The following is a 22757-nucleotide window of genomic DNA, read 5'->3' as shown; positions in this document are numbered from 1 at the left end:
CTGTTTACATTGTAATGCACGAACATATCTTCATCTACATCTACATGACTACTCTGCAATTCACATTTAAGTGCTTGGCAGAGGGTTCATCGAACCACAATCATACTATCTCTCTACTATTCCACTCCCGAACAGCGAGCGGGAAAAACGAACACCTAAACCTTTCTGTTCGAGCTCTGATTTATTTTATTTTGATGATCATTCCTACCTATGTAGGTTGGGCTCAACAAAATATTTTCGCATTCGGAAGAGAAAGTTGGTGACTGAAATTTCGTGAAAAGGTCTCGCCGCGATGAAAAACGTCTATGCTTTAATGACTTCCATCCCAACTCGTGTATCATATCTGCCACACTCTCTCCCCTATAACGTGATAATACAAAACGAGCTGCCCTTTTTTGCACCCTTTCGATGTCCTCCGTCAATCCCACCTGGTAAGGATCCCACACTGCGCAGTATCATTCCCGTTTCATGTTCCCAAGACAAGCTTGAAATTACTTTCTTTTCCCATGATTTTATCTCATTCACAATGAATTCCTAAACACTGGCGCTGACTTCATTTGCATATTCTCGCTAACGCCGGTACTGAGCTTAATAAAGCACAATGTGTACTCCATTAAAGATTTCCTGGATATCAAACTTGTGGTATTCTTATCGGCGAAGATAATGATATTTCGAACTGCATAAAACGGAGATTCGAAATCTTCACGATGACTTCCGTTTTTCAAGATACAAGATTAGTCAGTCTACATCTCGAACACTGTCATCGTCATATTGGTCCTGCTTCAAATGTTTCTTTCTGTTCTCTCTCATCATTTTTCATTCCTTGGTAAAAATTGTATCACTTATCTTCCAAGAGTTGCCACCATGTAGAATTTTGCTTTAAAAAGTTTATTATCCATTCCAATACCTGAGCACAAACCCACCAAGTTTCACCATATATTGCTTACAGAACGTCCTAATTTACTTCTCTCTAGGTGCAATTCGTCCGTACGGCTGCACTCCAAAACCACATTCGTGTCGGTTGTAGCTGTTGCCTATGTTTTCCGTTTTTTCCCCTTTTTCTTTTTACCTGTGGTTGATCTCTCATTTCAGTGGAGTAGCGCACTCCGGATGAAGTGTTTAGCTAAGGTCTTTTCTTGTCGCAACGTTAAATGTATTTCCTAGTTAACAGGGTTCTCTTATTCTGGAACAGACGTTTAGCAGGAGCTAGTGTCTAGTTTCTGGAGCGCAATTTTCTTCAGAATTCGTGCTCTCTGAAGCAATAACCCCTCACAATTTTGGACACTCCGATTGTCATAGTTGCTATGATTTGAGGATGTTTCATCCTCTCTTTTTAAAATATTTTTTTTTTTTTTTTTTTTTTTTTTTTTTTTTTTTTTGTGGGAAGCTGATATAGTGATGTGCAGGTAAGAAGGCGGTTGCGTGGTGCATTTCGTTGATATAGGTCCAGAGAATACATTACGACGCCGTTAGTATGCTATGAGCGTCCGTTCCACGACACACTCTGCAGTCGTTGCTTACGCTGTCAACAGGTAACATTTGAATAAGCAACACATGGGCCATTGTTTCTGTTTCTGACTGTCCCTGGATGTATTGATGTGCTCGGGAAACTAACACTGTCATCCTGCAGAAACTACATGTCCTCAGCAACCCAAAACCAAGGCTAAATGTTTCACGCGCAACCAGAGGCACCCAGTACTTTGGCTGGATCGTCAGGTGGTTAACGACTGCCACCGACCTCTTTACGTACGATTCGTTACAGTGCTATTACGATTCTCATTTAACAATGATATTCGCCAAGAGCCATGCAAATGAGATGTTCTTTTATTTCATTTTTACTGTCACTTTCGTCATTCCATTGTGCTATCTTCAAGCTCCATATGCATCTCTCAAAAATAAATGGTATTGGAGTACTGGGCGATATGTTCCTGGATGTCGTGAATTCTAAACCGTATAGCAAGTGCCTCCTTCGAAGACCTGACTCCTTTAAGGGAGCACTTCGTATACGGCTTAGGTTTGGCCGATATAGTTTATTTTTGAGAGATGCATGTGGGGCCTGAAGATGGCATAATGGAATTCATTTATTTATTGCCAAATTATAGACCTGTTACCTGATGTTTAAAACAGGTCGTACATCTTACAATTTTCGTTTTTCATCTTTTTACAGTTTTCTTTTCTCTTGCTTTATCTACAAGATTTACAAAGAATGATACTTTTCAAAATAACAATAATTTAAGGTTGAAATGTAAATAAAATTTTATTGTTTTTTAAGAAGAATATAAAAAGAAGATAGGATAGAGGAGAGATTTGTTAGTATCACCACCGAATGTGACTGACGCTTAATACCTCGGAATGATTTCTTCGAGCCGTTGACCGCCAGTCACACACACACACACACACACACACACACATGCACACACACACACACACACACACACACACACACACACACACACACACACACACACACACACACAAATGGTTATTAGTAGAGAAATAATGTTGCTTATCCTATTTATTACTAATCCTATGTATTAACTACTTTAGGTGTCCACCCATGTACAGCATTTGGTGATTTCTTGTCTACATCGCCTGCACCTTATGCTTATTTACTTCACATCTCAGCTTCCTCCTCGTGATCCTTCTCATCGTCACTATTTTCGCTGTCACTGTGGGTATCGCTGTCCACCCTCTGGAGATTGTTGTTACGCTCCACATTGGCATGTCTGTAAAGTCGTGTCCGCATGTACTATTCATGTGTTGTTTTTGAAATATGGTTTGTCAGTGCGTTTAATTGTGCCCATTGTTCTCCGTCTCTTATTGCTGTGGATATATCTATGTCTGTATCTGTGTAGTCTAAGTGTAGTTTATGTCTATTGTTCGCGTATTGCCCATAGAAAAAGACGGTGTGTTCTGCGGAACCTTCTTCCCCGCATGTGCATGTAGGTGTCTGCCTCAGACTCACGCTGTTTAAGTGCGTGGGATAAGGTCCATGTCCGGTTAAGAAATGTACCATACCGCGGCTGGGATCGATATTTCCCATTCTCAACCGCTCCCTTATATCAGGGAGGAAGTCGTGCATTCTACGTCCCTTATCAGGGAACGCAGAAACTGGTAGTAAAAATAAAATAAAATAACACCTCTTCTGCACGGTTGTTGGAGAATTTCAGTGTTAAATACTTGACGGGCTGCTGTGTCATGTCCACAGTGGATCAACAGAGAGAATTATCATTCTGCGATTCTTGAGTTTCTCCCGGCGTATTTGATAATCAAAATATCCACGTGTGTACTGCCGGTCTACAGTGTCTGAGCAGCCATAGCGTACGGATCTCCGTGCCGGCACGTTCACAGGATCTCAGTCCGTCAGTTCACCTGATGATGCCGACATGTATGATAGCCGAAATATTGTGCCCGTTGGACACTGTAGACCGGCTATACCCCCGTGGATATTTTGAATTATCATTCTGTTAATACACCAAGTCTACAGCTGTAGCTACACCTTCAAAAAATAACGAGAAATGGACAGCCAATAGGAAATTCTACGAGAAAAAGGGCTGCCAGGGAAACTGACTTGTATCTTTGGTCTATTGAGCCACTCTTGACAACAGCTCAAATGTTCGCAGACTCGCCGCTGGACCTGTCGATGTCGCTGCTGTCGCGGGTGCTCGTCAATAGCCCCGGCGCCGGCGACACCGACGAGCGCAAGTCCGTGTCCGGGGAGTCGTCCGCGTCGTCGTCGTCGTCATCGTCGACGTCGTCGGCGGCGTCGACGGCGGGCGACCTGTCGCTGTCGCTGGCGCTGGAGGCGGCGGCGGCGGCGGCGGCGGCCGTGGCGGCGGCGGCGCCCGGGCCCAAGGCGGCGCGGCCGGCGCGCGGCGAGCGGACGCTGCTGCCCTGCGAAGTCTGCGGCAAGGCCTTCGACCGGCCGTCGCTGCTCAAGAGGCACATGCGCACGCACACAGGTACGCCCCCTGCACGCCCTCCACTACGCTCCTGACACAGGCGGGATATTTCAAACACGACCCGGCGCTACGCAGGAACCAATGTTTGTGACTCTGGCTCGGGTCACTGCATGCCAACTGGACTGTTTCTCGGACACTGGCATCGGTTTTAACCGCAGTTAGTATGGGCTTCGCCAACGGGCTTGCCACAGTGGTAACACTGGTTCCCGTCAGATCAAAACAGAGGAGCTACTTGACTCAGAAGTAGCGGCTCTGGTCTCGGAAACTGACATACGGCCGTGAGAGCGCTGTGCTGGCTACATGCCCCTTCATATCCTCACCCAGCGGCGCCTATGGCCTGAGGACGACACGACAGCCGGTCGGTACCGCTGGGCCTCCATGGCCTGTTCGGGAGAAGTTCAGTTTTTTTTAGTATTGGCTTCAGAAATGAATCTGCTCACAGTGGACAGCTCTTATCATCAAAAACATCTCGTAACATTGTCACAGACGCATTGTTCCTGCATCATGTTGTATGAAATAACTGTAGGTCATGTTAGTTCCCTGAAAGAAAGTTGCAACGTATTAACTACGTAACTGTCAAAACTATTAAAATGTGTGTGAAATCTTACGGGACTTAACTGCTAAGGTCCTCAGTCCCTAAGCTTACACACTACGTAACGTAAATTATCCTAAGGACAAACACACACACACCCATACACGAGGGAGGACTCGAACCTTCGCCGGGATCAGCCGCACAGTCCATGAGTGCAGTGCCCTGAGACCGTTCGGCTAATCCCGCGCAGCACACGTAACTGTCAGACGATATAGTTTGCTGGGGAAACACTGAACCAATAGTTAGTGTTGCGCTAACTGCACACCACTTATCGCGTAGACATTGTCGATGTAACTGATGAGGATTTTCCGATTCCACCGTCAGGTGTCTTCCAGTTCATGTATCCCAATAAATGCAACCATGCTTCACTAGGAAAAAAAGGGAGTTTCTCAATTAACCACTACATCACACTGTAGTCGGCAGTTGTGGCCGAGCTGTTCCAGGCGCTTCAGCCCGGAACTGCGCGCCTGCTGCGGTCGCAGGTTCGAATCCTGCCTCGAGAATGGATGTGTATGATGTCCTTAGGTTAGTTAGGTTTTAGTAGTTCTAAGTCTAGGGGACTGATGACCTCAGTTAGGTCCCATAGTGCTTAGAGCCATCAGAACCATCACGATCTAATGTAGAGTTTGGAAGGAGTGAGATGCACGTTGCAGGTTTTGCAAGCGTGGGCCCAATTTCAGAAACAAGTTATAAAACGTAAGACATCGTTAATGACAACTGACAATAAATAATAAAATTGTGCTTTATCTCCTATCCAATTACAGTTCTTGGAGGCAAAGCTTGAAATAAGAGGATAACAACATCAAATCGCTTCAGCGCAATATAACGAAATTCAAATTAGACGTCGCTCCAGTACGGAAAGTTAGACCAGAAGAAACCATTGTTCACAATATACGTCCCTTAGCCACAAAAACCAAAACGGCAAATGGAAAAACAGCTTCCTCAAATAACAACTTATAATAAGCAAAAATTCAGAAAATAACTCTCAGGCTTAATTAGGGATTACTTACGTTAGCAATCAACTAAATATTGATCCATAAGCACCCTCGTCGCTAACTACTCACCAAAGCATAGGTATTATTTAGTCACTAAAATAGCGCCACGCAAGTTTCGCAATTAAAGTTTACCAATTGCAATTTTCTGTACAAGGGGACATACAAAATCAGTCGCGCTCATTGCTTATTAATGACAAAATAATTTTCTGTACACCATCAATCACGATCATAGCGTAATAACGATGAAATAATTTTTCATTCTGCACGTACACAATTAATAAAGCTCACATCGTATAATTAACGAGATCAAAAGGCTTTCGCTTACGGGAAGCAACCTATGACCAACGTGCCAGCACAGAATAACCCCAATACGCTGCAATGTACACATGACCCTTGTGTGGAACTCTTGCGTGTGGAGTATTGCTGGTAGTTCATCACACTTATTGCACAGACTGCACTTTTCACTGTACTGTACTTTGCAACACTCAACCAACGATGAAACAGCTATTGGTCATTAAAGCCTCCTGATATGGCTCTTCTTGTAACGTGGAAGCCTCGTCTTTGTCTCCTCTGGAATCGTCATTCTCTCATCAGCGAAAAGACAACAACCACCCTAATATGTTGCTTGTGTGCACCTAATGTTGACGCTCCTATTTGCCACAGGATTACTGGATAACTTAGCACTGTCATGGACTAGCAAAGCATCACCTGATGCACTAAGTAACAAACCGTTCTCATCAGGTACGATGTTCAACATTAATGACGTACATTCCATCAGAAACTCGATGGCGTTCACTGCTGTAGCTGACGTCTCGAAATGGGCAGAGGGCTTGCATGCTCGACACTGTATTGACCTCAGCGTGAGGACGCTGCCGTGATTGGGATAGAAGCGTAGCCATTTGTAGCGTCTCCCATGCGTCGTTACTGATTGAAGCGAGCCTTCGCTAATGTCTGTGGCATCGATTCGCGTTGCCGACTTTGCTGTGAGACCTTGATCTCTGGACGTTACCACAAACTCGGTTCTTGAGCTCATTAACTTTGGAGCTGGCTTCCTGCTCTTGGCTGTCCACACACTCCATCATCCACTTCTCGTCACTCCACAGCCTCATCGGCGCTCGTGACGATCACGTGTGCGAGCTCCTGCCCTCTGGCGGTGCACCAAACCGACAAGTCACCAAGCTTAACTCCGGCCATGGTCGAAACAAACTAGCCGCTCTTCATTGCGCAATGTACAGACTGCAGTAGCTAATCGTAGTTCTGATTCACGTCAGTGGTATCTGAATTGGTCACCTGATGCACTACAAATACTTTACAGTGTTTTCATTTGCAGGTTGTACACAACTCTGCGACCAGATGCGAGTGATACACGAGGCTGGATTTATAAATGTCGCAACAGTTTAGTAAAGACTTCTTACCTAAATAATAATTCGTGCAGTTCTAAAAGCGATACACCATCTGGTAGAATCCGAGCAGTGAACCAGTGCGTATGCAATGCCAAGAGCCTGTCTGCCCCATTATGGTTTCGTTTTAACACTTGACGCAGCTGTTACATCGTATGTCTAACACCCTGTAGAATTAGTGTGCAGGAAAGCGTGTCACAGTGAGTGGAAACGGAAACTCAAGAAACTTACTAGTGCAATTCTGGGTAGAGAACAGTATCTTAAACAGTTTTTCTCATCCCTTCTCCCACACATACTTTCGAGTACTAGTTCGCAGGGAGGGGGAGCGAGGTGATAGAGAGATAATGTTCCAATGTCGGCGTTTAACAGATGCCGTTTAGAGTACAGTAGTGATTTACTGTTCCTTATGACCTGTCTACTCCTCTGTTCCGTGGATTAAGTGGCAAACGGTTGCAGAGCATTAATGATATTAAGCTCGGCGACCTGTTTCATGCTATTCCAGAGGACTCTCTCTCTCTCCCTCTCTCTTTCTCTCTCCCTCTCTCTCTCTCTCTCTCTGTCTCTCCCCCCCCCCCCCCCCCCCCTGTCTCTCTCTGTCATCGTCTCCATGAACGTACGTATCAGGCAACTCTACACCGTACAGCGACGTAATTCTGTAAATCGAAATGCAATAGATACTCAGTTCATGTGCTACAATGATGCAAGTTCTGTGATCCTATCTCGGTACATGAATGCACATCGCTACCATCTGTTCAAACAAAACACAACTTTGGGTGCTAACAGATAATTAGGCAAACAAATTGTACGACATATTTTCAATTATGGCGTTCTTCAGTTTTTTCCGCTTCATGTTATGAAGTAAAAGTTCTCGGGCAGACGGACGGATAATCGTATTAGACTTGCACAAACTTCACCGACAGAACGATTTGACGACATCAGATGCACTGATGGACTGATGCCAGAAGACTGGACGATTTAAGAAACAGCAAGAACCTAGAGCTGGATAGGGAAATGGAAAAGTAAAGGTCAAAAACTTGTTTCACAGACTATGTTGACGAATACTGGGCGTAACACTGGGGCGAGGACTGAGCGCGAAAGGCCTAAACCGCCGACTGCGTCGGCAGGTGCAGGGTGGGCAAAATAAATCCCGACCAGAAAATACTTAATGCACCTTTGTAAGGTGGGCAACCTAAGTTACGTCATCTTCCTAAGGTTTGGAAGCTGTAAGCTGGGTTGCCTATCTTAAGGCCCATTAAATACACTCCTGGAAATTGAAATAGGAACACCGTGAATTCATTGTCCCAGGAAGGGGAAACTTTATTGACACATCCCTGGGGTCAGATACATCACATGATCAGACTGATAGAACCACAGGCACATAGACACAGGCAACAGAGCATGCACAATGTCGGCACTAGTACAGTGTATATCCACCTTTCGCAGCAATGCAGGCTGCTATTCTCCCATGGAGACGATCGTAGAGATGCTGGATGTAGTCCTGTGGAACGGCTTGCCGTGCCATTTCCACATGGCGCCTCAGTTGGACCAGCGTTCGTGCTGTACGTGCAGACCGCGTGAGACGACGCTTCATCCAGTCCCAAACATGCTCAATGGGGGACAGATCCGGAGATCTTGTTGGCCAGGGTAGTTGACTTACACCTTCTAGAGCACGTTGGGTGGCACGGGATACATGCGGACGTGCATTGTCCTGTTGGAACAGCAAGTTCCCTTGCCGGTCTAGGAATGGTAGAACGATGGGTTCGATGACGGTTTGGATGTACCGTGCACTATTCAGTGTCCCCTCGACGATCACCAGAGGTGTACGGCCAGTGTAGGAGATCGCTCCCCACACCATGATGCCGGGTGTTGGCCCTGTGTGCCTCGGTCATATGCAGCCCTGATTGTGGCGCTCACCTGCACGGCGCCAAACACGCATACGACCATCATTGGCACCAAGGTAGAAGCGACTCTCATCGCTGAAGACGACACGTCTCCATTCGTCCCTCCATTCACGCCTGTCGCGACACCACTGGAGGCGGGCTGCACGATGTTGGGGCGTGAGCGGAAGACGGCCTAACGGTGTGCGGGACCGTGGCCCAGCTTCATGGAGACGGTTGCGAATGGTCCTCGCCGATACCCCAGGAGCAACAGTGTCCCTAATTTGCTGGAAAGTGGCGGTGCGGTCCCCTACGGCACTGCGTAGGATCCTACGGTCTTGGCGTGCATCCGTGCGTCGCTGCGGTCCGGTTCCAGGTCGACGGGCACGTGCACTTTCCGCCGACCACTGGCGACAACATCGATGTACTGTGGAGACCTCACGCCCCACGTGTTGAACAATTCGGCGGTACGTCCACCCGGCCTCCCGCATGCCCACTATACGCCCTCGCTCGAAGTCCGTCAACTGCACATACGGTTCACGTCCACGCTGTCGCGGCATGCTACCAGTGTTAAAGACTGCGATGGAGCTCCGTATGCCACGGCAAACTGGCTGACACTGACGGCGGGGGTGCACAAATGCTGCGCAGCTAGCGCCATTCGACGGCCAACACCGCGGTTCCCGGTGTGTCCGCTGTGCCGTGCGTGTGATCATTGCTTGTACAGCCCTCTCGCAGTGTCCGGAGCAAGTATGGTGGGTCTGACACACCGGTGTCAATGTGTTCTTTTTTCCATTTCCAGGAGTGTACTTTCCCGACCAATTTTACTCTGCCCATCCTGTGTAAACCGTACCATTCCAGCCTCCTGTTATCAGTCTGTCTACGCGCCTCATGGCATAAACTCCATTTCTCTTCGTTTGGTCGTTCGCTCTAGAACTTTTCCTTCATATATTCAGTGCAGGACGACAGGGTTACCTCGACAAGTTCTTACCTCAGTGGCGGTCTGCCTGCATACGCTTACCACCTTTCTCCTGATTTTCGCAGGCGAGAAGCCGCACGTGTGCATGGTGTGCAACAAGGGGTTCTCGACTTCGAGCTCCCTGAACACGCACCGGCGCATCCACAGCGGGGAGAAGCCGCATCAGTGCCAGGTCTGCGGCAAGAGGTTCACCGCCAGCTCCAACCTCTACTACCACCGCATGACGCACATCAAGGTCAGTCGCCAGCGCACTTTTCTCCTAGCAGACCTCGAGCCAGCAACACCACAGTCAGTAACTCTGAGATCTCTGACGAGAACACACTATCCCCATATATTCCATTCCCGATACATACGTGACCCACCAGTCGGTGACCCACACGGAAACCAATAACGTTAAGTGGAAACAATGTCGACGCAACACTTTGCAACCTAGTACTACTCCCAGGTCTTCAAGTGGATTCGTTCCACGAAACCAACTCTCAGCATCTTCATTGCGGAGTCTAAAGCATTTATTGTCCAAATTATGCAAGTGGTACAGGCTCCTAAATTGTGTACTTTGAGATACGGAGTAATGTTCGAAAATTAACATTTAATTTTTTTGTTGCTATGGACTTGAATATTTTTCGAGTGTATTCTTGCTTTGTAACTTACATCTGCGAAACACGAAAATTAAGCTAATTAGCTAAAGGGTACTTGAGAATTGCACACGGCAAGGAAAGAACGTTGCTACGTATAAGACGAAGAGATCTCCGAAACCGGATCATATTAAGTACTGTCAATGATGAAATATAACCGGTTAGGGAGCTGAAATAGAAATGGGCACGATATGTTGCAAGGCGAAGTGATGGAAGGTGGACGTAAGCTGTGCTAGTGTGGAGGCCAAGAGAGAGAAAACGTCCACGAGGGGCCACTTCTGTTCTGCTCACTCTGTACATAGGTGATTACTACAAAATCGTCTACCACACGATCCACCAGCATTTTCTCACGTTCTACTGTGCAAACCACTCTGTCGAGAATACTGACCAGCACCCTATTCCTTCAACAATCCTGTTCCACGTAATCTTTTGCCCCTGGCAATAAATTACTTCCAAATACCTTGACACATATGAATGGTGGGCTCCATGTGGTTCCCAAGTCATGCAGCGACCGTAAACTATAAAATTACCAAATATGCAGCAACCACTCGCAGAATTACTACTCAGGGCACATATTGGTTGAAAGCACCGATGATGGCTGTTAATCAGTTGAAATCGATTTGCAAAAGTGACTAAATAAAACATGATTTTGCGACTGGTTGTTGTGTATTTCGTAATTTTACCCCTGACATATGTTGCTAAACATTCAGTTTACTTTCCGGATACTAAGTATTGTGCGCCAGTGCCAGTGAGATAGACTTTTATTAGTTATGAAATAAAAATGGTACACAAACGCTAATATTTCACGCGTGTTACTCATTCAAAACCGCACATCACCTGACAAAATCATTTCCGATCGCTGGTTCTTTATTTCAAAATAGGTGCCGAAAGCGCGCTCGGGCGTAACAGGTGGCGTCTACCAATCCTGGATCCAGTACGAATATGGGTTTTGTTCGTTTATGAATTGTAGTGTGCAGTACATTTCGACTCCGACCCGACAAAAATTGAGTCACGCTCACCTAGAAGGCGGGGACTCAAAATCTGATTTTCACCGGATTTAAAAACGCTTGAAAAATTTTGCTTAGAATTGAAGTCCTTGTAATTAAATCGACTGACCTTTTGACAAAAATAACAGCGACAATGTCTGATACAACCCGAAATTTTCCATTCATTCATTCATTACAGAGCAGAGTGACTTAATTTTTGTGATGTCAGTATTAATTAGAAGAAAATTTATAATTTAGTAGACGACATGCGTAGCTGAAACACAACAAGCTGGGACATTTCTAAAAATTACCGAAATTTTTGAGAACTACTTAGGCGAGCCTCGTTTGTAGACATTGTCTGAGCACATAAGCGGGAAGTGTCAGCTAAAAGTGGACGCACATCGCACTTTCTACTGTGGAAAATGCTTCTTCCTTTACGAGTATTTATCGTAATTAATTGAACGTCTGTTATGTGATTCCATTGTAATGTCAGACGTCGTCAATCCCGATTCTGATGGAATGCGGCGATCCATATCGCCAATAAGTATATACCCTCCTTTCCTCTCCATTCTCTTCCTCTGCCTCCTCATTCCGCTTTCCCTTTGCGTCTACTGTTTCTCTACACTTTTCCGTGCGAAATATTCGGTGTTGTTTCATTTGGCTCATCATCTACATCTACATATACATACATATTCCGTAAGCCACTGTTGGTGCAGGACGGAGGCTACTAATCATTACCTTTCCTGTTCCACTCGCAAATAGAGCGAGGGAGAAACAACTGTCTATATGTCTCTCAGTAAGTCCTGATTTCTCTTAACTTTTCTTCGTGGTTCTTGCGCAAAATGTACGTTGGCCGCTGTAGAATCGTTTTTTGTCAGCCCCAAATGCCACTTCTCTACATCTTCTCAATAGTGTTTCTCGAGAAGAGCATCCTCTTCATCCAGGGATTCCCATTCGAATTCACGAAGCATCTCCGTAATATTCGCATGTTGATCGAACCTACCGGTAACTAATTTATTAGCACCCTTCTAAATTGCTTCCATGTATTCCTATAATCAAACCTAGGGGAGACGCCTGTCGGTCTATCAGAGCTGAAGAAATGGTCACAAGTGTGTCCTATGCGCGGTCTCCTTTGTAGATAATCTCATCTTCGAACCGTTTTTCAACATCAACTATTTTCGACTCGTATTTCTCTTATCGTTTTCACTTTGATTCTCTTCGCGTTTTTCTCTCTGTTCCTCATTTATAGGTTTTCATACTTCGGACATATTGTCACTTAACGAATAACAGCATTTTGTGTATTGTTCTGGTACTGGTTTCTTACACATCATCAGTTTCTTAACGTCGTAATACATTTTGTACGTGATTTCCACGATCTGATGTCGTTCACAACCGCTCCCTGTGATGGCTTCTACCGAAGAACCAGGGAGCAACATCGACTTCACCTACGGTTTGTAGCCTGTAGTGGATACTTTATCGGCCGCCCACTGTGGCCGGGCGGTTCTAGGCGCTTCAGTCTGGAACCGCGCGACAGCTACGGTCGCAGGTTCGAACCCTGCCTCGGGCATGGATGTGTGTGATGTGCTTTAGGTTAGTTAGGTATAAGTAGTTCTATGTCTAGGGGACTGATGACCTCAGATGTTAAATCTCATAGTGCTCAGAACAATTTGAACCATTTGAACCATTTGAGCCATTTGGATTCTTTATCTAAGACAGAAAGCCAAAATAGGATACACGGAAATCGTAATGGAAAACCGCGAGGGGAAACCAGGAGTTAATAGGCTGGGCAGCATCAGCGAACTGCAAAACACGATTCCGACAAGGCAGAAGGTGCAGGGGCCGACGTCCATCTGCCGGCCGTCAGAACGTCCCGCTGGAGAAGGCTGACGGCTTTACGGCGAGAGGCAGCGGGAATGCGTCCAGAAGGCAGCGGCGGTAACCGCAAGACGGGGCCGGTTGCAGCAGAAGCGCCGTCTAAGCACAATTATTGTGAGCGCTTATTAATGTTGGAAATTACTCCCTGCGCGGTAGTAACCGAAAATTAGCGTCCGGCCCTCTCCGTAATAAATCAAGAGGCCATCAGCTTTTGGAAAAACGGAGGGACTGGGGGCGGGGAGCACCTTGATGGACTCAGCTCGCCGGGCGGACGGTCGCCGGATAATTCATCACTGGCGAAACTAGGGCCCGACCACTCTGGTCTGGTCCGTGCAGGCTGGCTTCCACCGGCTTCCACTGGCCGACCGCTGTTTCATTTGCCCTCGCACGGAAACGAGAAAAACGTGCTGTGAGCGCCGTCCCATTCCCTGTAACATGAAACACACTCTTTCGGACACCTTTTCATTAAAATTGGTTGCGTTCTTACTGGCATTTCGGCTTTATTCAAAAACCTCGACATACTGAAACATCTATAACCAGTCCACTACAATGTACCGTGGGATCAAAAAGTGAAACTGAATAAATCACGGAATAATGTAGACAGAGAGGTGCAAATTGACACAAATGCTTGGAATGACATGGGGCTTTATAAGAAACAAAAAAATACAAAAGTTCAAAAAATGTCCGACAGATGGCGCTTCATCTGATCAGAATAACAATAATTAGCATAAACAAAGTAAGACAAAGTACAAAGTATGTTCTTTACAGGAAATGGTCAATATGTCCACCATTATTCCTCAACAATAGGTGTAGTCGAGGAATAATGTTGTGAGCCGCACTGTAAAGCATGTCCGGAGTTATGGTGAGGCATTGGCGTCGAATGTTGTCTTTCAGCATTCCTAGAGATGTCGGTCGATCGCGATACACTTGCGACTTTAGGTAACCCTAAAGCCAATAATCACACAGATTGAGGTCTGGGGACCTGGGTGGCCAAGCATGACGGAAGTGGCGGCTGAGCACACGATCATCACCAAACGACGTGCGCAAGAGATCTTTCACGCGTCTAGCAATATGGGGTGGTTCTAATGAAACCCCATGTCATTCCAAGCTCCTCTATCAATTTTTACCTCTCTATCTACATTATTCAGTGGTTTATTAAGTTTTCAAATTTATACGGACTTTTTGATCACCCGGTATTTAGAAGAATTGCACATCCACCGTCAGTTGATTTTGATTGCCGGTATGAATAAATAATAATGTATTTATGAAAGCTGTTTTAATCGCTAGAATGACAAATCTAACACCACACAATTACACAGGAAACTGTTCTCTGGTTCTAGGCGCTACAGCCTGGAACCTAGCGACCGCTACGTTCGCAGGTTCGAATCATGCCTCGGGCGTGGATGTGTGTGATGTCCTTAGGTTAGTTAGCTTTAATTAGTTCTAAGTTCTAGGCGACTGATGACCTCAGAAGTTAAGTCGCATAGTGCTCAGAGCCATTTGAACTGTTCTCTGCTTATCAAAGTCTGAGCAGATGTTCATCACATAACGAGTATCAAATAATTAAGCTTTCATTGTATTTGAAACTGACGTCCATGAGCGACGTCCGTTTGAATTGTGACATTCACAAGCACAAATACACATTTTTATTTCTCGTGATATGGCAGCCAGCAGCCTTTGAGTATCATCCTAAGGAATATCACGCCCGAAATAGTTCAAATGATGCAAATGGCTTAACATCTGAGGTCATCAGTCCCCTAAAATTTAGAACTACTTTAACCTAACTAACCTAAGGACATCACACACATCCATGACCGAGGCAGGATTCGAACCTGCGACCGTGGTGGTCGCGCGATTCCAGACTGAAGAGCCTAGAACCACTCGGCCACTCCGGCTGGCCTGAAATAGTTCATGAAAATTTCTGGCTGGAGGCAGTTATGAAGGTGTGAGGTGTTATTCGCATATCCGGGCAGTTGTAACAGATAACCTCCTTCAGAATTGGAACCCTTTTATTTACTTCGCACACTGCCACACAGCTTATCAGAGTGCCAATTAATCGTGCTCCTGTTACATGTAGGTTCATTACATAAACAGATTAGCTATTGATTAAGAACGCCACCACTAGGATTTATCACACAGAAAGACTGAAAGGAACTTCGGTTCTTCTCAATATCAAAGTCGGAACGGTTAACCTGACCATTTAATAACTTGCTATGATGGTGACTGTACCGTGAGGTACAGTAAAATATGTGTAACCAGTGAACAATATTCAATTTTATTACTTTAACAGCACAGAACACCAAAGAAAAATTCCTACTACGATTGTCCTAAGACATTCACACTTACCGACATTCAGCTCCTATCAGCTCCTGTAGCTAAATGTCTGTCCTGGCGAAGGTGTCATATACATCATTATATATCACTTTTTGGAACTCCATCATTTTATCGCACTGCATCACTGAAGTTCGAAATTTAGCTCAAACGTGCCTATAACCTTCTTCTGTAATGGCCCTGCGATGTCATCCTCCAGCTCGACGATTCTTCACACAGCAGGGCGAAGACACATGCGAAAACAGCTCACAAGTTCGTGTGAGGTGTACGATGGGTTAATGATGTCACATTGGCGCCAGATCTAACAACAATTCTACGTGACGCCACCGTGGTCGTATCACAACAGGGAAACGTCATCACACACCACGTCTCAGCCCTTGTCTTCACGCTTCTCTAATGGAGGTCAGAGCACCAATGACATTATTCGGTTTTGTTGTACGTTACGGGAGAAAACATTTCGAGCACACCACTGTTCAGTCTATGTCACAATTTCATTGTATTTTCGATGACTGGTATCAGCCTCTATACGCTATATTCACATCTAAAAACTCATAGAGGTCACTGTTGACGACGCGCAACACTTGCTGCGACGAACTCACTACGTTATTCAGACATTTACTCGTAGTATACAGAGATGACTGGTGTCTCTGCGACAGCATGAGGCAACCTTTGAGTTTTACGAAATATTACTGTTGCATCTCCTATAACTTCCCAAGGCTCGACTCCATGAGCTCTCCAACTCCTGGAATCGAGCCTTGGGGAACTATAGGAGATGCAACACTATAGATCACGCAAATCACTGACACCTTATAAGAGGTAGTCAGCGGACGTACTGTCGATAGTCTGACGGCAACAAACGGAAGCGACACTAATCGCTGAGCACCACAGGACGCCAGTTTATTTACTCCAGCTCAGCACCATGGAAGTGTCTGTTGTCGACGAAATCCTGTCATGATAAACGGCTCATAGAAACTCGCGGTCTGAAGCCAGCTTCCATTAACCTGTTCTCGACTTTTCGTGATGATACTACTCGCGTAACTTCTGCTCGGATTTCTGATTACGTCATCCTCATTTTCGCCAGAGCATTTCGAACAGTCCTACAATCTACTGGTGGTTTGGTCTTTCTGAAAAGACCAGTGCCTACTCTTTTCCCCGTACTGCGTATCGTCACCACTTTTTCATCAGACATTACTGCAAGTCAGAACTGCTGACAAGCTGTTTGCGACGGCCCGTTCACACAGTGCAAAGAACGGTAAAACACGAAACATGATCGAAAGCGGAGATAATATTTCACCCCGTGCTTAACCAGCTGTTTTTTTCTGTGAATAAAGGCGTGTATATCACTTGAGGCATTTATTTACACATTTATTCATATTTTAAATGCCAGTTGACAACCCGCTTAGGCGTCAGTAAAGAAAAGTTTTCAGACTGGAATAAGAAAAAAAATATAGAGAAAGTAGGATGCTGTTTATCATACTTCTGGTGTGCTACACATCTCCAGTCACTTGAGTACATGCACAGAACATCATAAAACAACAATGTGGGACTGCCAGAAAAGTCAACTAACGCGTCACATTGGCTAGAAAAGTAGGTTACTTCGTCAAAGTGCTCACCCATCATGTAAATTTCTACACTTTGTCGTTATGTGGTAGGTTAGTGCTAACAACACCAAGTCTCGTCACAAGCGATAATTGTTTCCAGAAAAGAACTGTCAGAGTTCTGTATTTCAGTCAAGTCACGACAGGCGTTTGGAACAACCTCTGAATACACTTTTCGTTTCTTCGAAACATTCTGGAAAATTTCGTGAACACCCTATTTAGAGATGTTGCTCCACTGCGATTTGTGACACAACAACGTTGACATGGCTGCATGTCCGCTGCTTAATAGTGCCTGCTCACGACTGACTGATCGAATACACCTCTGTTGTTTATACCTATTGGTTCAAGCTGCCACCGTAGTTATGCGCTCTCACCACTTATACACCAGGAATAAAATCAGTCTCGGAAACTTTTGGACAGGCGGTATAGGTTTTACTGAAACTGACACTCCACTATGTTCTAGAAGTTGTAATTTTTAATCTGTTGATAACTGTAGACGAAATGTCGTTGTAAATAAAGAAATATGTCAAGCACTACAGGTGGTTTTATTTAAAAAAATCACGATGGTTACAGACTCATTCAGGAATTTTATTTTATTTATTAACAAATTATCCAGCTCTGGTGCATAATCAGCAGCCAGCAGCGAAGATTTGACTTACAATGGTGCTTGGGTGAATAATGAAATAAACAAACTCTCATTTAAAATGTTTTCAATATTGAAAACTTTACCGTGTCGGTGGACCTAGGTGCAAGTAAATTAATGGATATACGAATATCTGAAGCTGTCACACCTGAAATCTGACTTTTGATTTGCTGTGTACCAACTAGAAATTCATTGGAAGTCAAGTAATATTCCGGAAGAAAGCTCTTATCGGTCGCGAAATGGAAACTTCAGTGAAAATCAAAAATGTAGAAAAATGTAGTAGTTCCGACAGTTAGTTACACGATCCACCTACTGCTCAACATAGTCGCCGATCTGATGCCCGTTTAGCATTGTACCAACTTTCAGATAACCTCGTCATAGAAGGCAGCTGTCTGTGCTTTCTGCCAATTCTCTAGGCTGATCTGCAGTTTATCTCCTGTACCAAAATTTTGTCCTCATAGCTAGCGGTTCATGTGAGCAGAGATGAAAATCAGAAGGAGCTAAGTCCGGGCTATATGGTTGGTGATCAAACACTTTCTATTCGAAACGCATCGGGAGTGTCCTCATTGCCCCTGCAGTAGCCTGCTGAGAACTCTCAAGAAGGAACTACGTTGTGTGGGTTGCATAAAATCTGGCGAAATCTCTCACAGGCACTTATACTACACTCCTGGAAATTGAAATAAGAACACCGTGAATTCATTGTCCCAGGAAGGGGAAACTTTATTGACACATTCCTGGGGTCAGATACATCACATGATCACACTGACAGAACCACAGGCACATAGACACAGGCAACAGAGCATGCACAATGTCGGCACTAGTACAGTGTATATTCTGCTATTCTCCCATGGAGACGATCGTAGAGATGCTGGATGTAGTCCTGTGGAACGGCTTGCCATGCCATTTCCACCTGGCGCCTCAGTTGGACCAGCGTTCGTTCTGGACTTGCAGACCGCGTGAGACGACGCTTCATCCAGTGCCAAACATGCTCAATGGGGGACAGATCCGGAGATCTTGCTGGCCAGGGTAGTTGACTTACACCTTCTAGAGCACGTTGGGTGGCACGGGATACATGCGGACGTGCATTGTCCTGTTGGAACAGCAAGTTCCCTTGCCGGTCTAGGAATGGTAGAACGATGGGTTCGATGACGGTTTGGATGTACCGTGCACTATTCAGTGTCCCCTCGACGATCACCAGAGGTGTACGGCCAGTGTAGGAGATCGCTCCCCACACCATGATGCCGGGTGTTGGCCCTGTGTGCCTCGGTCGTATGCAGTCCTGATTGTGGCGCTCACCTGCACGGCGCCAGACACGCATACGACCATCATTGGCACCAAGGCAGAAGCGACTCTCATCGCTGAAGACGACACGTCTCCATTCGTCCCTCCATTCACGCCTGTCGCCACACCACTGGAGGCGGGCTGCACGATGTTGGGGCGTGAGCGGAAGACGGCCTAACGGTGTGCGGGACCGTAGCCCAGCTTCATGGAGACGGTTGCGAATGGTCCTCGCCGATACCCCAGGAGCAACAGTGTCCCTAATTTGCTGGGAAGTGGCGGTGCGGTCCCCTACGGCACTGCGTGGGATCCTACGGTCTTGGCGTGCATCCGTGCGTCGCTGCGGTCCGGTCCCAGGTCGACGGGCACGTGCACCTTCCGCCGACCACTGGCGACAACATCGATGTACTGTGGAGACCTCACGCCCCACGTGTTGAGCAATTCGGCGGTACGTCCACCCGGCCTCCCACATGCCCACTATACGCCCTCGCTCAAAGTCCGTCAACTGCACATACGGTTCACGTCCACGCTGTCGCGGCATGCTACCAGTGTTAAAGACTGCGATGGAGCTCCGTATGCCACGGCAAACTGGCTGACACTGACGGCGGGGGTGCACAAATGCTGCGCAGCTAGCGCCATTCGACGGCCAACACCGCGGTTCCTGGTGTGTCCGCTGTGCCGTGCGTGTGATCATTGCTTGTACAGCCCTCTCGCAGTGTCCGGAGCAAGTATGGTGGGTCTGACACACCGGTGTCAATGTGTTCTTTTTTCCATTTCCAGGAGTGTATTTTCTAGGTATCTTTACATGCTCACTAAGCGCTCATAACCAAAAAGAGAGATGTGACGCGATCGACGGACATACTAAAGAGACTGGCCACAAATGTATGCAAAGCGTCATCGGATTTTCACTGTTGTTTCCACTTCGCGATCGATGTGACCTTCCTTTCCATAGAAGTACCGAACAGGTATCTCGCCCTAATATTGATTTCTGGAGAGCAGTTGATTTTGGATTTATACGGCAGGGAGAAAGGCAGTAATTACAGTTCTTAGAGAACGATGCAGGCAACGAACATTACAACGGCGCGCGCACTGGGTCTGTTGTCCGCTCGGGGCCATTTGTGAACGCCTCTAAACTGCTACTGCTGGCTCGGCGCGCGACGTGAATGAGTTCTAATTCAGCGTGCGCGGCCGCGATGCTCTGTTATTATGGGACATGCAGACGTGGCCGCTTCGCCGAATCGCCCGCGAGGCGGCGCCGACTGGACCAGCACCCAGCCACCGCCGCACTTGTTTGCCCGTGGCGCTGCCTGCGATTAATGAGCTGTGGGGGCATCGGAAACGAGTAGCTGGGTGGGCAGCAACAGTGCTCACACACACGCACACACACACACACACACACACACACACACACACACACACACACACACACACTCGCATTCATACGTATATACATACATATCACACATGCAGGAGAAAGATGAATCGGAAAGAAAGGCGAGGAGTGAAAGAAGTCAAAGAGGAGAGAGAAGGAAACAGACAGAGAGAGAGAGAGAGAGAGAGAGACTTGAAATGAGCACTGGTCTCTAGTTTTTTCAGAAAGAATTCAGCAAGTTAAAAGCGTTCAGGAAAATGTTCAAGATAGGTATCCCAACTTATATTATCCCTACCCCGGACAGAAGATGCAAGTCAGTTTGCCTACCTTAAGCACGTAAGATATTTTCTGGGCAAGTTTCCATTTGCTTAAGCTGTACAGCGGTTACTCGGTATTACGCACCAAAATAGTTGATTTCCATGTGTTGCAGGACCCTACAGCGAATTCATACCACAGAAAACCTGAACTTATCCAGAAAAAAGAATCTTAGATACGACATGTTCCTGCTACGGTCGCCGGTTCGAATCCTGCCTCGGGCATGGATGTGTGTGATGTCCTTAGGTTAGTTAGGTTTAAGTAGTTCTCAGATCTAGGGGACTGATGACCACAGCAGTTGAGTCCCATAGTGCTCAGAGCAATTTGAACCATTTGAACGACATGTTCCAAACAACAGATGCAGGTGAACAGGTAGATTCCGTCTTCCTAGGTTCGTGAAAGGCAATCGACACTCTACCACATCGTCAGCTAGCGATACAAGCCATGGTACGGTCACACACGGTATATGTGTTTATGTGAAGGAATTTGACCAACAGAACCTAGTAGAGCCGAATAGAAAAGCACGTAAAAGTGTCTGTGCCTCAGGGAAGAGTGATAGGACCTCCAATGTCATTAACAGACACAAAAGATAGGGTCAGCAACAGTACGAGATTATTCGCTTATGATCTCTTACTGTGGACGACACTGTCAACGCTGGTCGACAGCAGGAAATTGTAAAAACACGTGGACAAAATATACACTTTCTGTAGTTAATGTCTGCTCTCTTTAAATATGGATAAACGTAAGGTGATGCCTATAGCAAACACAAAGAACAGTATATTAGCTCATTACAAAATTACTGGTGAACATCTCGAGGCATTTGTCACTGCCCCCACCCCCTACCCATACGAGCTTATTGAGAATCGGATCATGTTTGCTAGTGAATTCAAGACTTCCTTGCAGGTAGAACTCAAAACGTTCCTCTTAACGGAAGAAAGGTGACAGATTCAAAGGCATCTCCCGGGGGGAGGGGGTGTACCCCAAGGAAGGGCGATGGGACCGTTACCGTTTACAATGTCTGTAAATGATCTGGAAGGATGCGTCGAAAGCTCAGCTGATGTGGTTGTCTTTAAGAAGGTAGCAAAGCCAGAAGACGTAACGAACTGCAGAAGAGGATTGATGAATTGTGCACGGACTGCAACTGATCCTGAATAATAAATAAAAGTAACATATTGCGCGTACGTAGGAAAGGAAATTCACTATTGTGCAACTCGCTATTGATGACAAGTTGTCGGAAAGACTAACCACCGCATAATATCTAGGAGTATCTATCCGGAGCTACCTTAAGTGTAATGACCTCATAAAAGAAATAGTAGGAAAACATTCATAAGAAGAATGTTACGGAAATGTTACTCATACATTAAAGAAGTGGCTTATAAGGCGCTTGTTCGACTGATCATCAACCTGGGACCCTTACGAGGTAGGACTGATAGAAGAGGTAGAGAATATCCAACGAAGAGCGGCGTCGCGGAAACGTTTAGTCGGTGCAAGAACAGGGCAGGCAAGAGAGACACTATGCATTACGGGAAGTTTTACTATCGAAATTTGGATTCAGTACATTCCGGGAAGAATGGGTCAACACCTTACTTCCTTCCTTCCACATACGTCTCGTGAAGTGACCTCAACTAGAAAATTCTAGAAATTAGGTGTACGAGAAGTACCCTCCACCACACATCGTCAGGTGGCGCGCGGAGTATTGATGTAGATGTAGAAAGGCAACGTAATTTTCATGAAACCCTTCTGGGATGACTTAGAGAAACTGTTTACGAAGAAGACTACACGATCGTTTTGCTGCCAACAACGTATTATCTTGCCGGCTTAACGAGAATAAGATAAAGAATAGTCGAAAAACTTAGGGATGAATCCTTTCCTCATAACGTGACTGGGACAGGAAAGAAAGCCGATAAGATTGGTACGAAATC

General features: G+C 46.0%; 1 protein-coding gene across 1 annotated transcript in view; it reads left to right on the top strand.

Moving 5' to 3' along the window:
* Positions 1 to 22757, top strand: part of LOC126278166 (zinc finger and SCAN domain-containing protein 22-like) — a 707092-nt gene that overhangs the window by 461133 nt on the left and 223202 nt on the right. The window contains exons 4-5 of the mRNA XM_049978061.1: positions 3624 to 3962; positions 9868 to 10037. Coding sequence (XP_049834018.1) covers positions 3624 to 3962; positions 9868 to 10037 — 509 coding nt within the window. The remainder of the gene's footprint in view (positions 1 to 3623; positions 3963 to 9867; positions 10038 to 22757) is intronic.

The sequence above is a fragment of the Schistocerca gregaria genome, chromosome 6, assembly GCF_023897955.1.
Source record: "Schistocerca gregaria isolate iqSchGreg1 chromosome 6, iqSchGreg1.2, whole genome shotgun sequence".
NCBI classification, from domain to species: domain Eukaryota; kingdom Metazoa; phylum Arthropoda; class Insecta; order Orthoptera; family Acrididae; genus Schistocerca; species Schistocerca gregaria.
The sequence above is the reverse complement of the archived record's forward strand: the minus strand, read 5'-3'. Positions and strand labels throughout refer to the sequence as shown.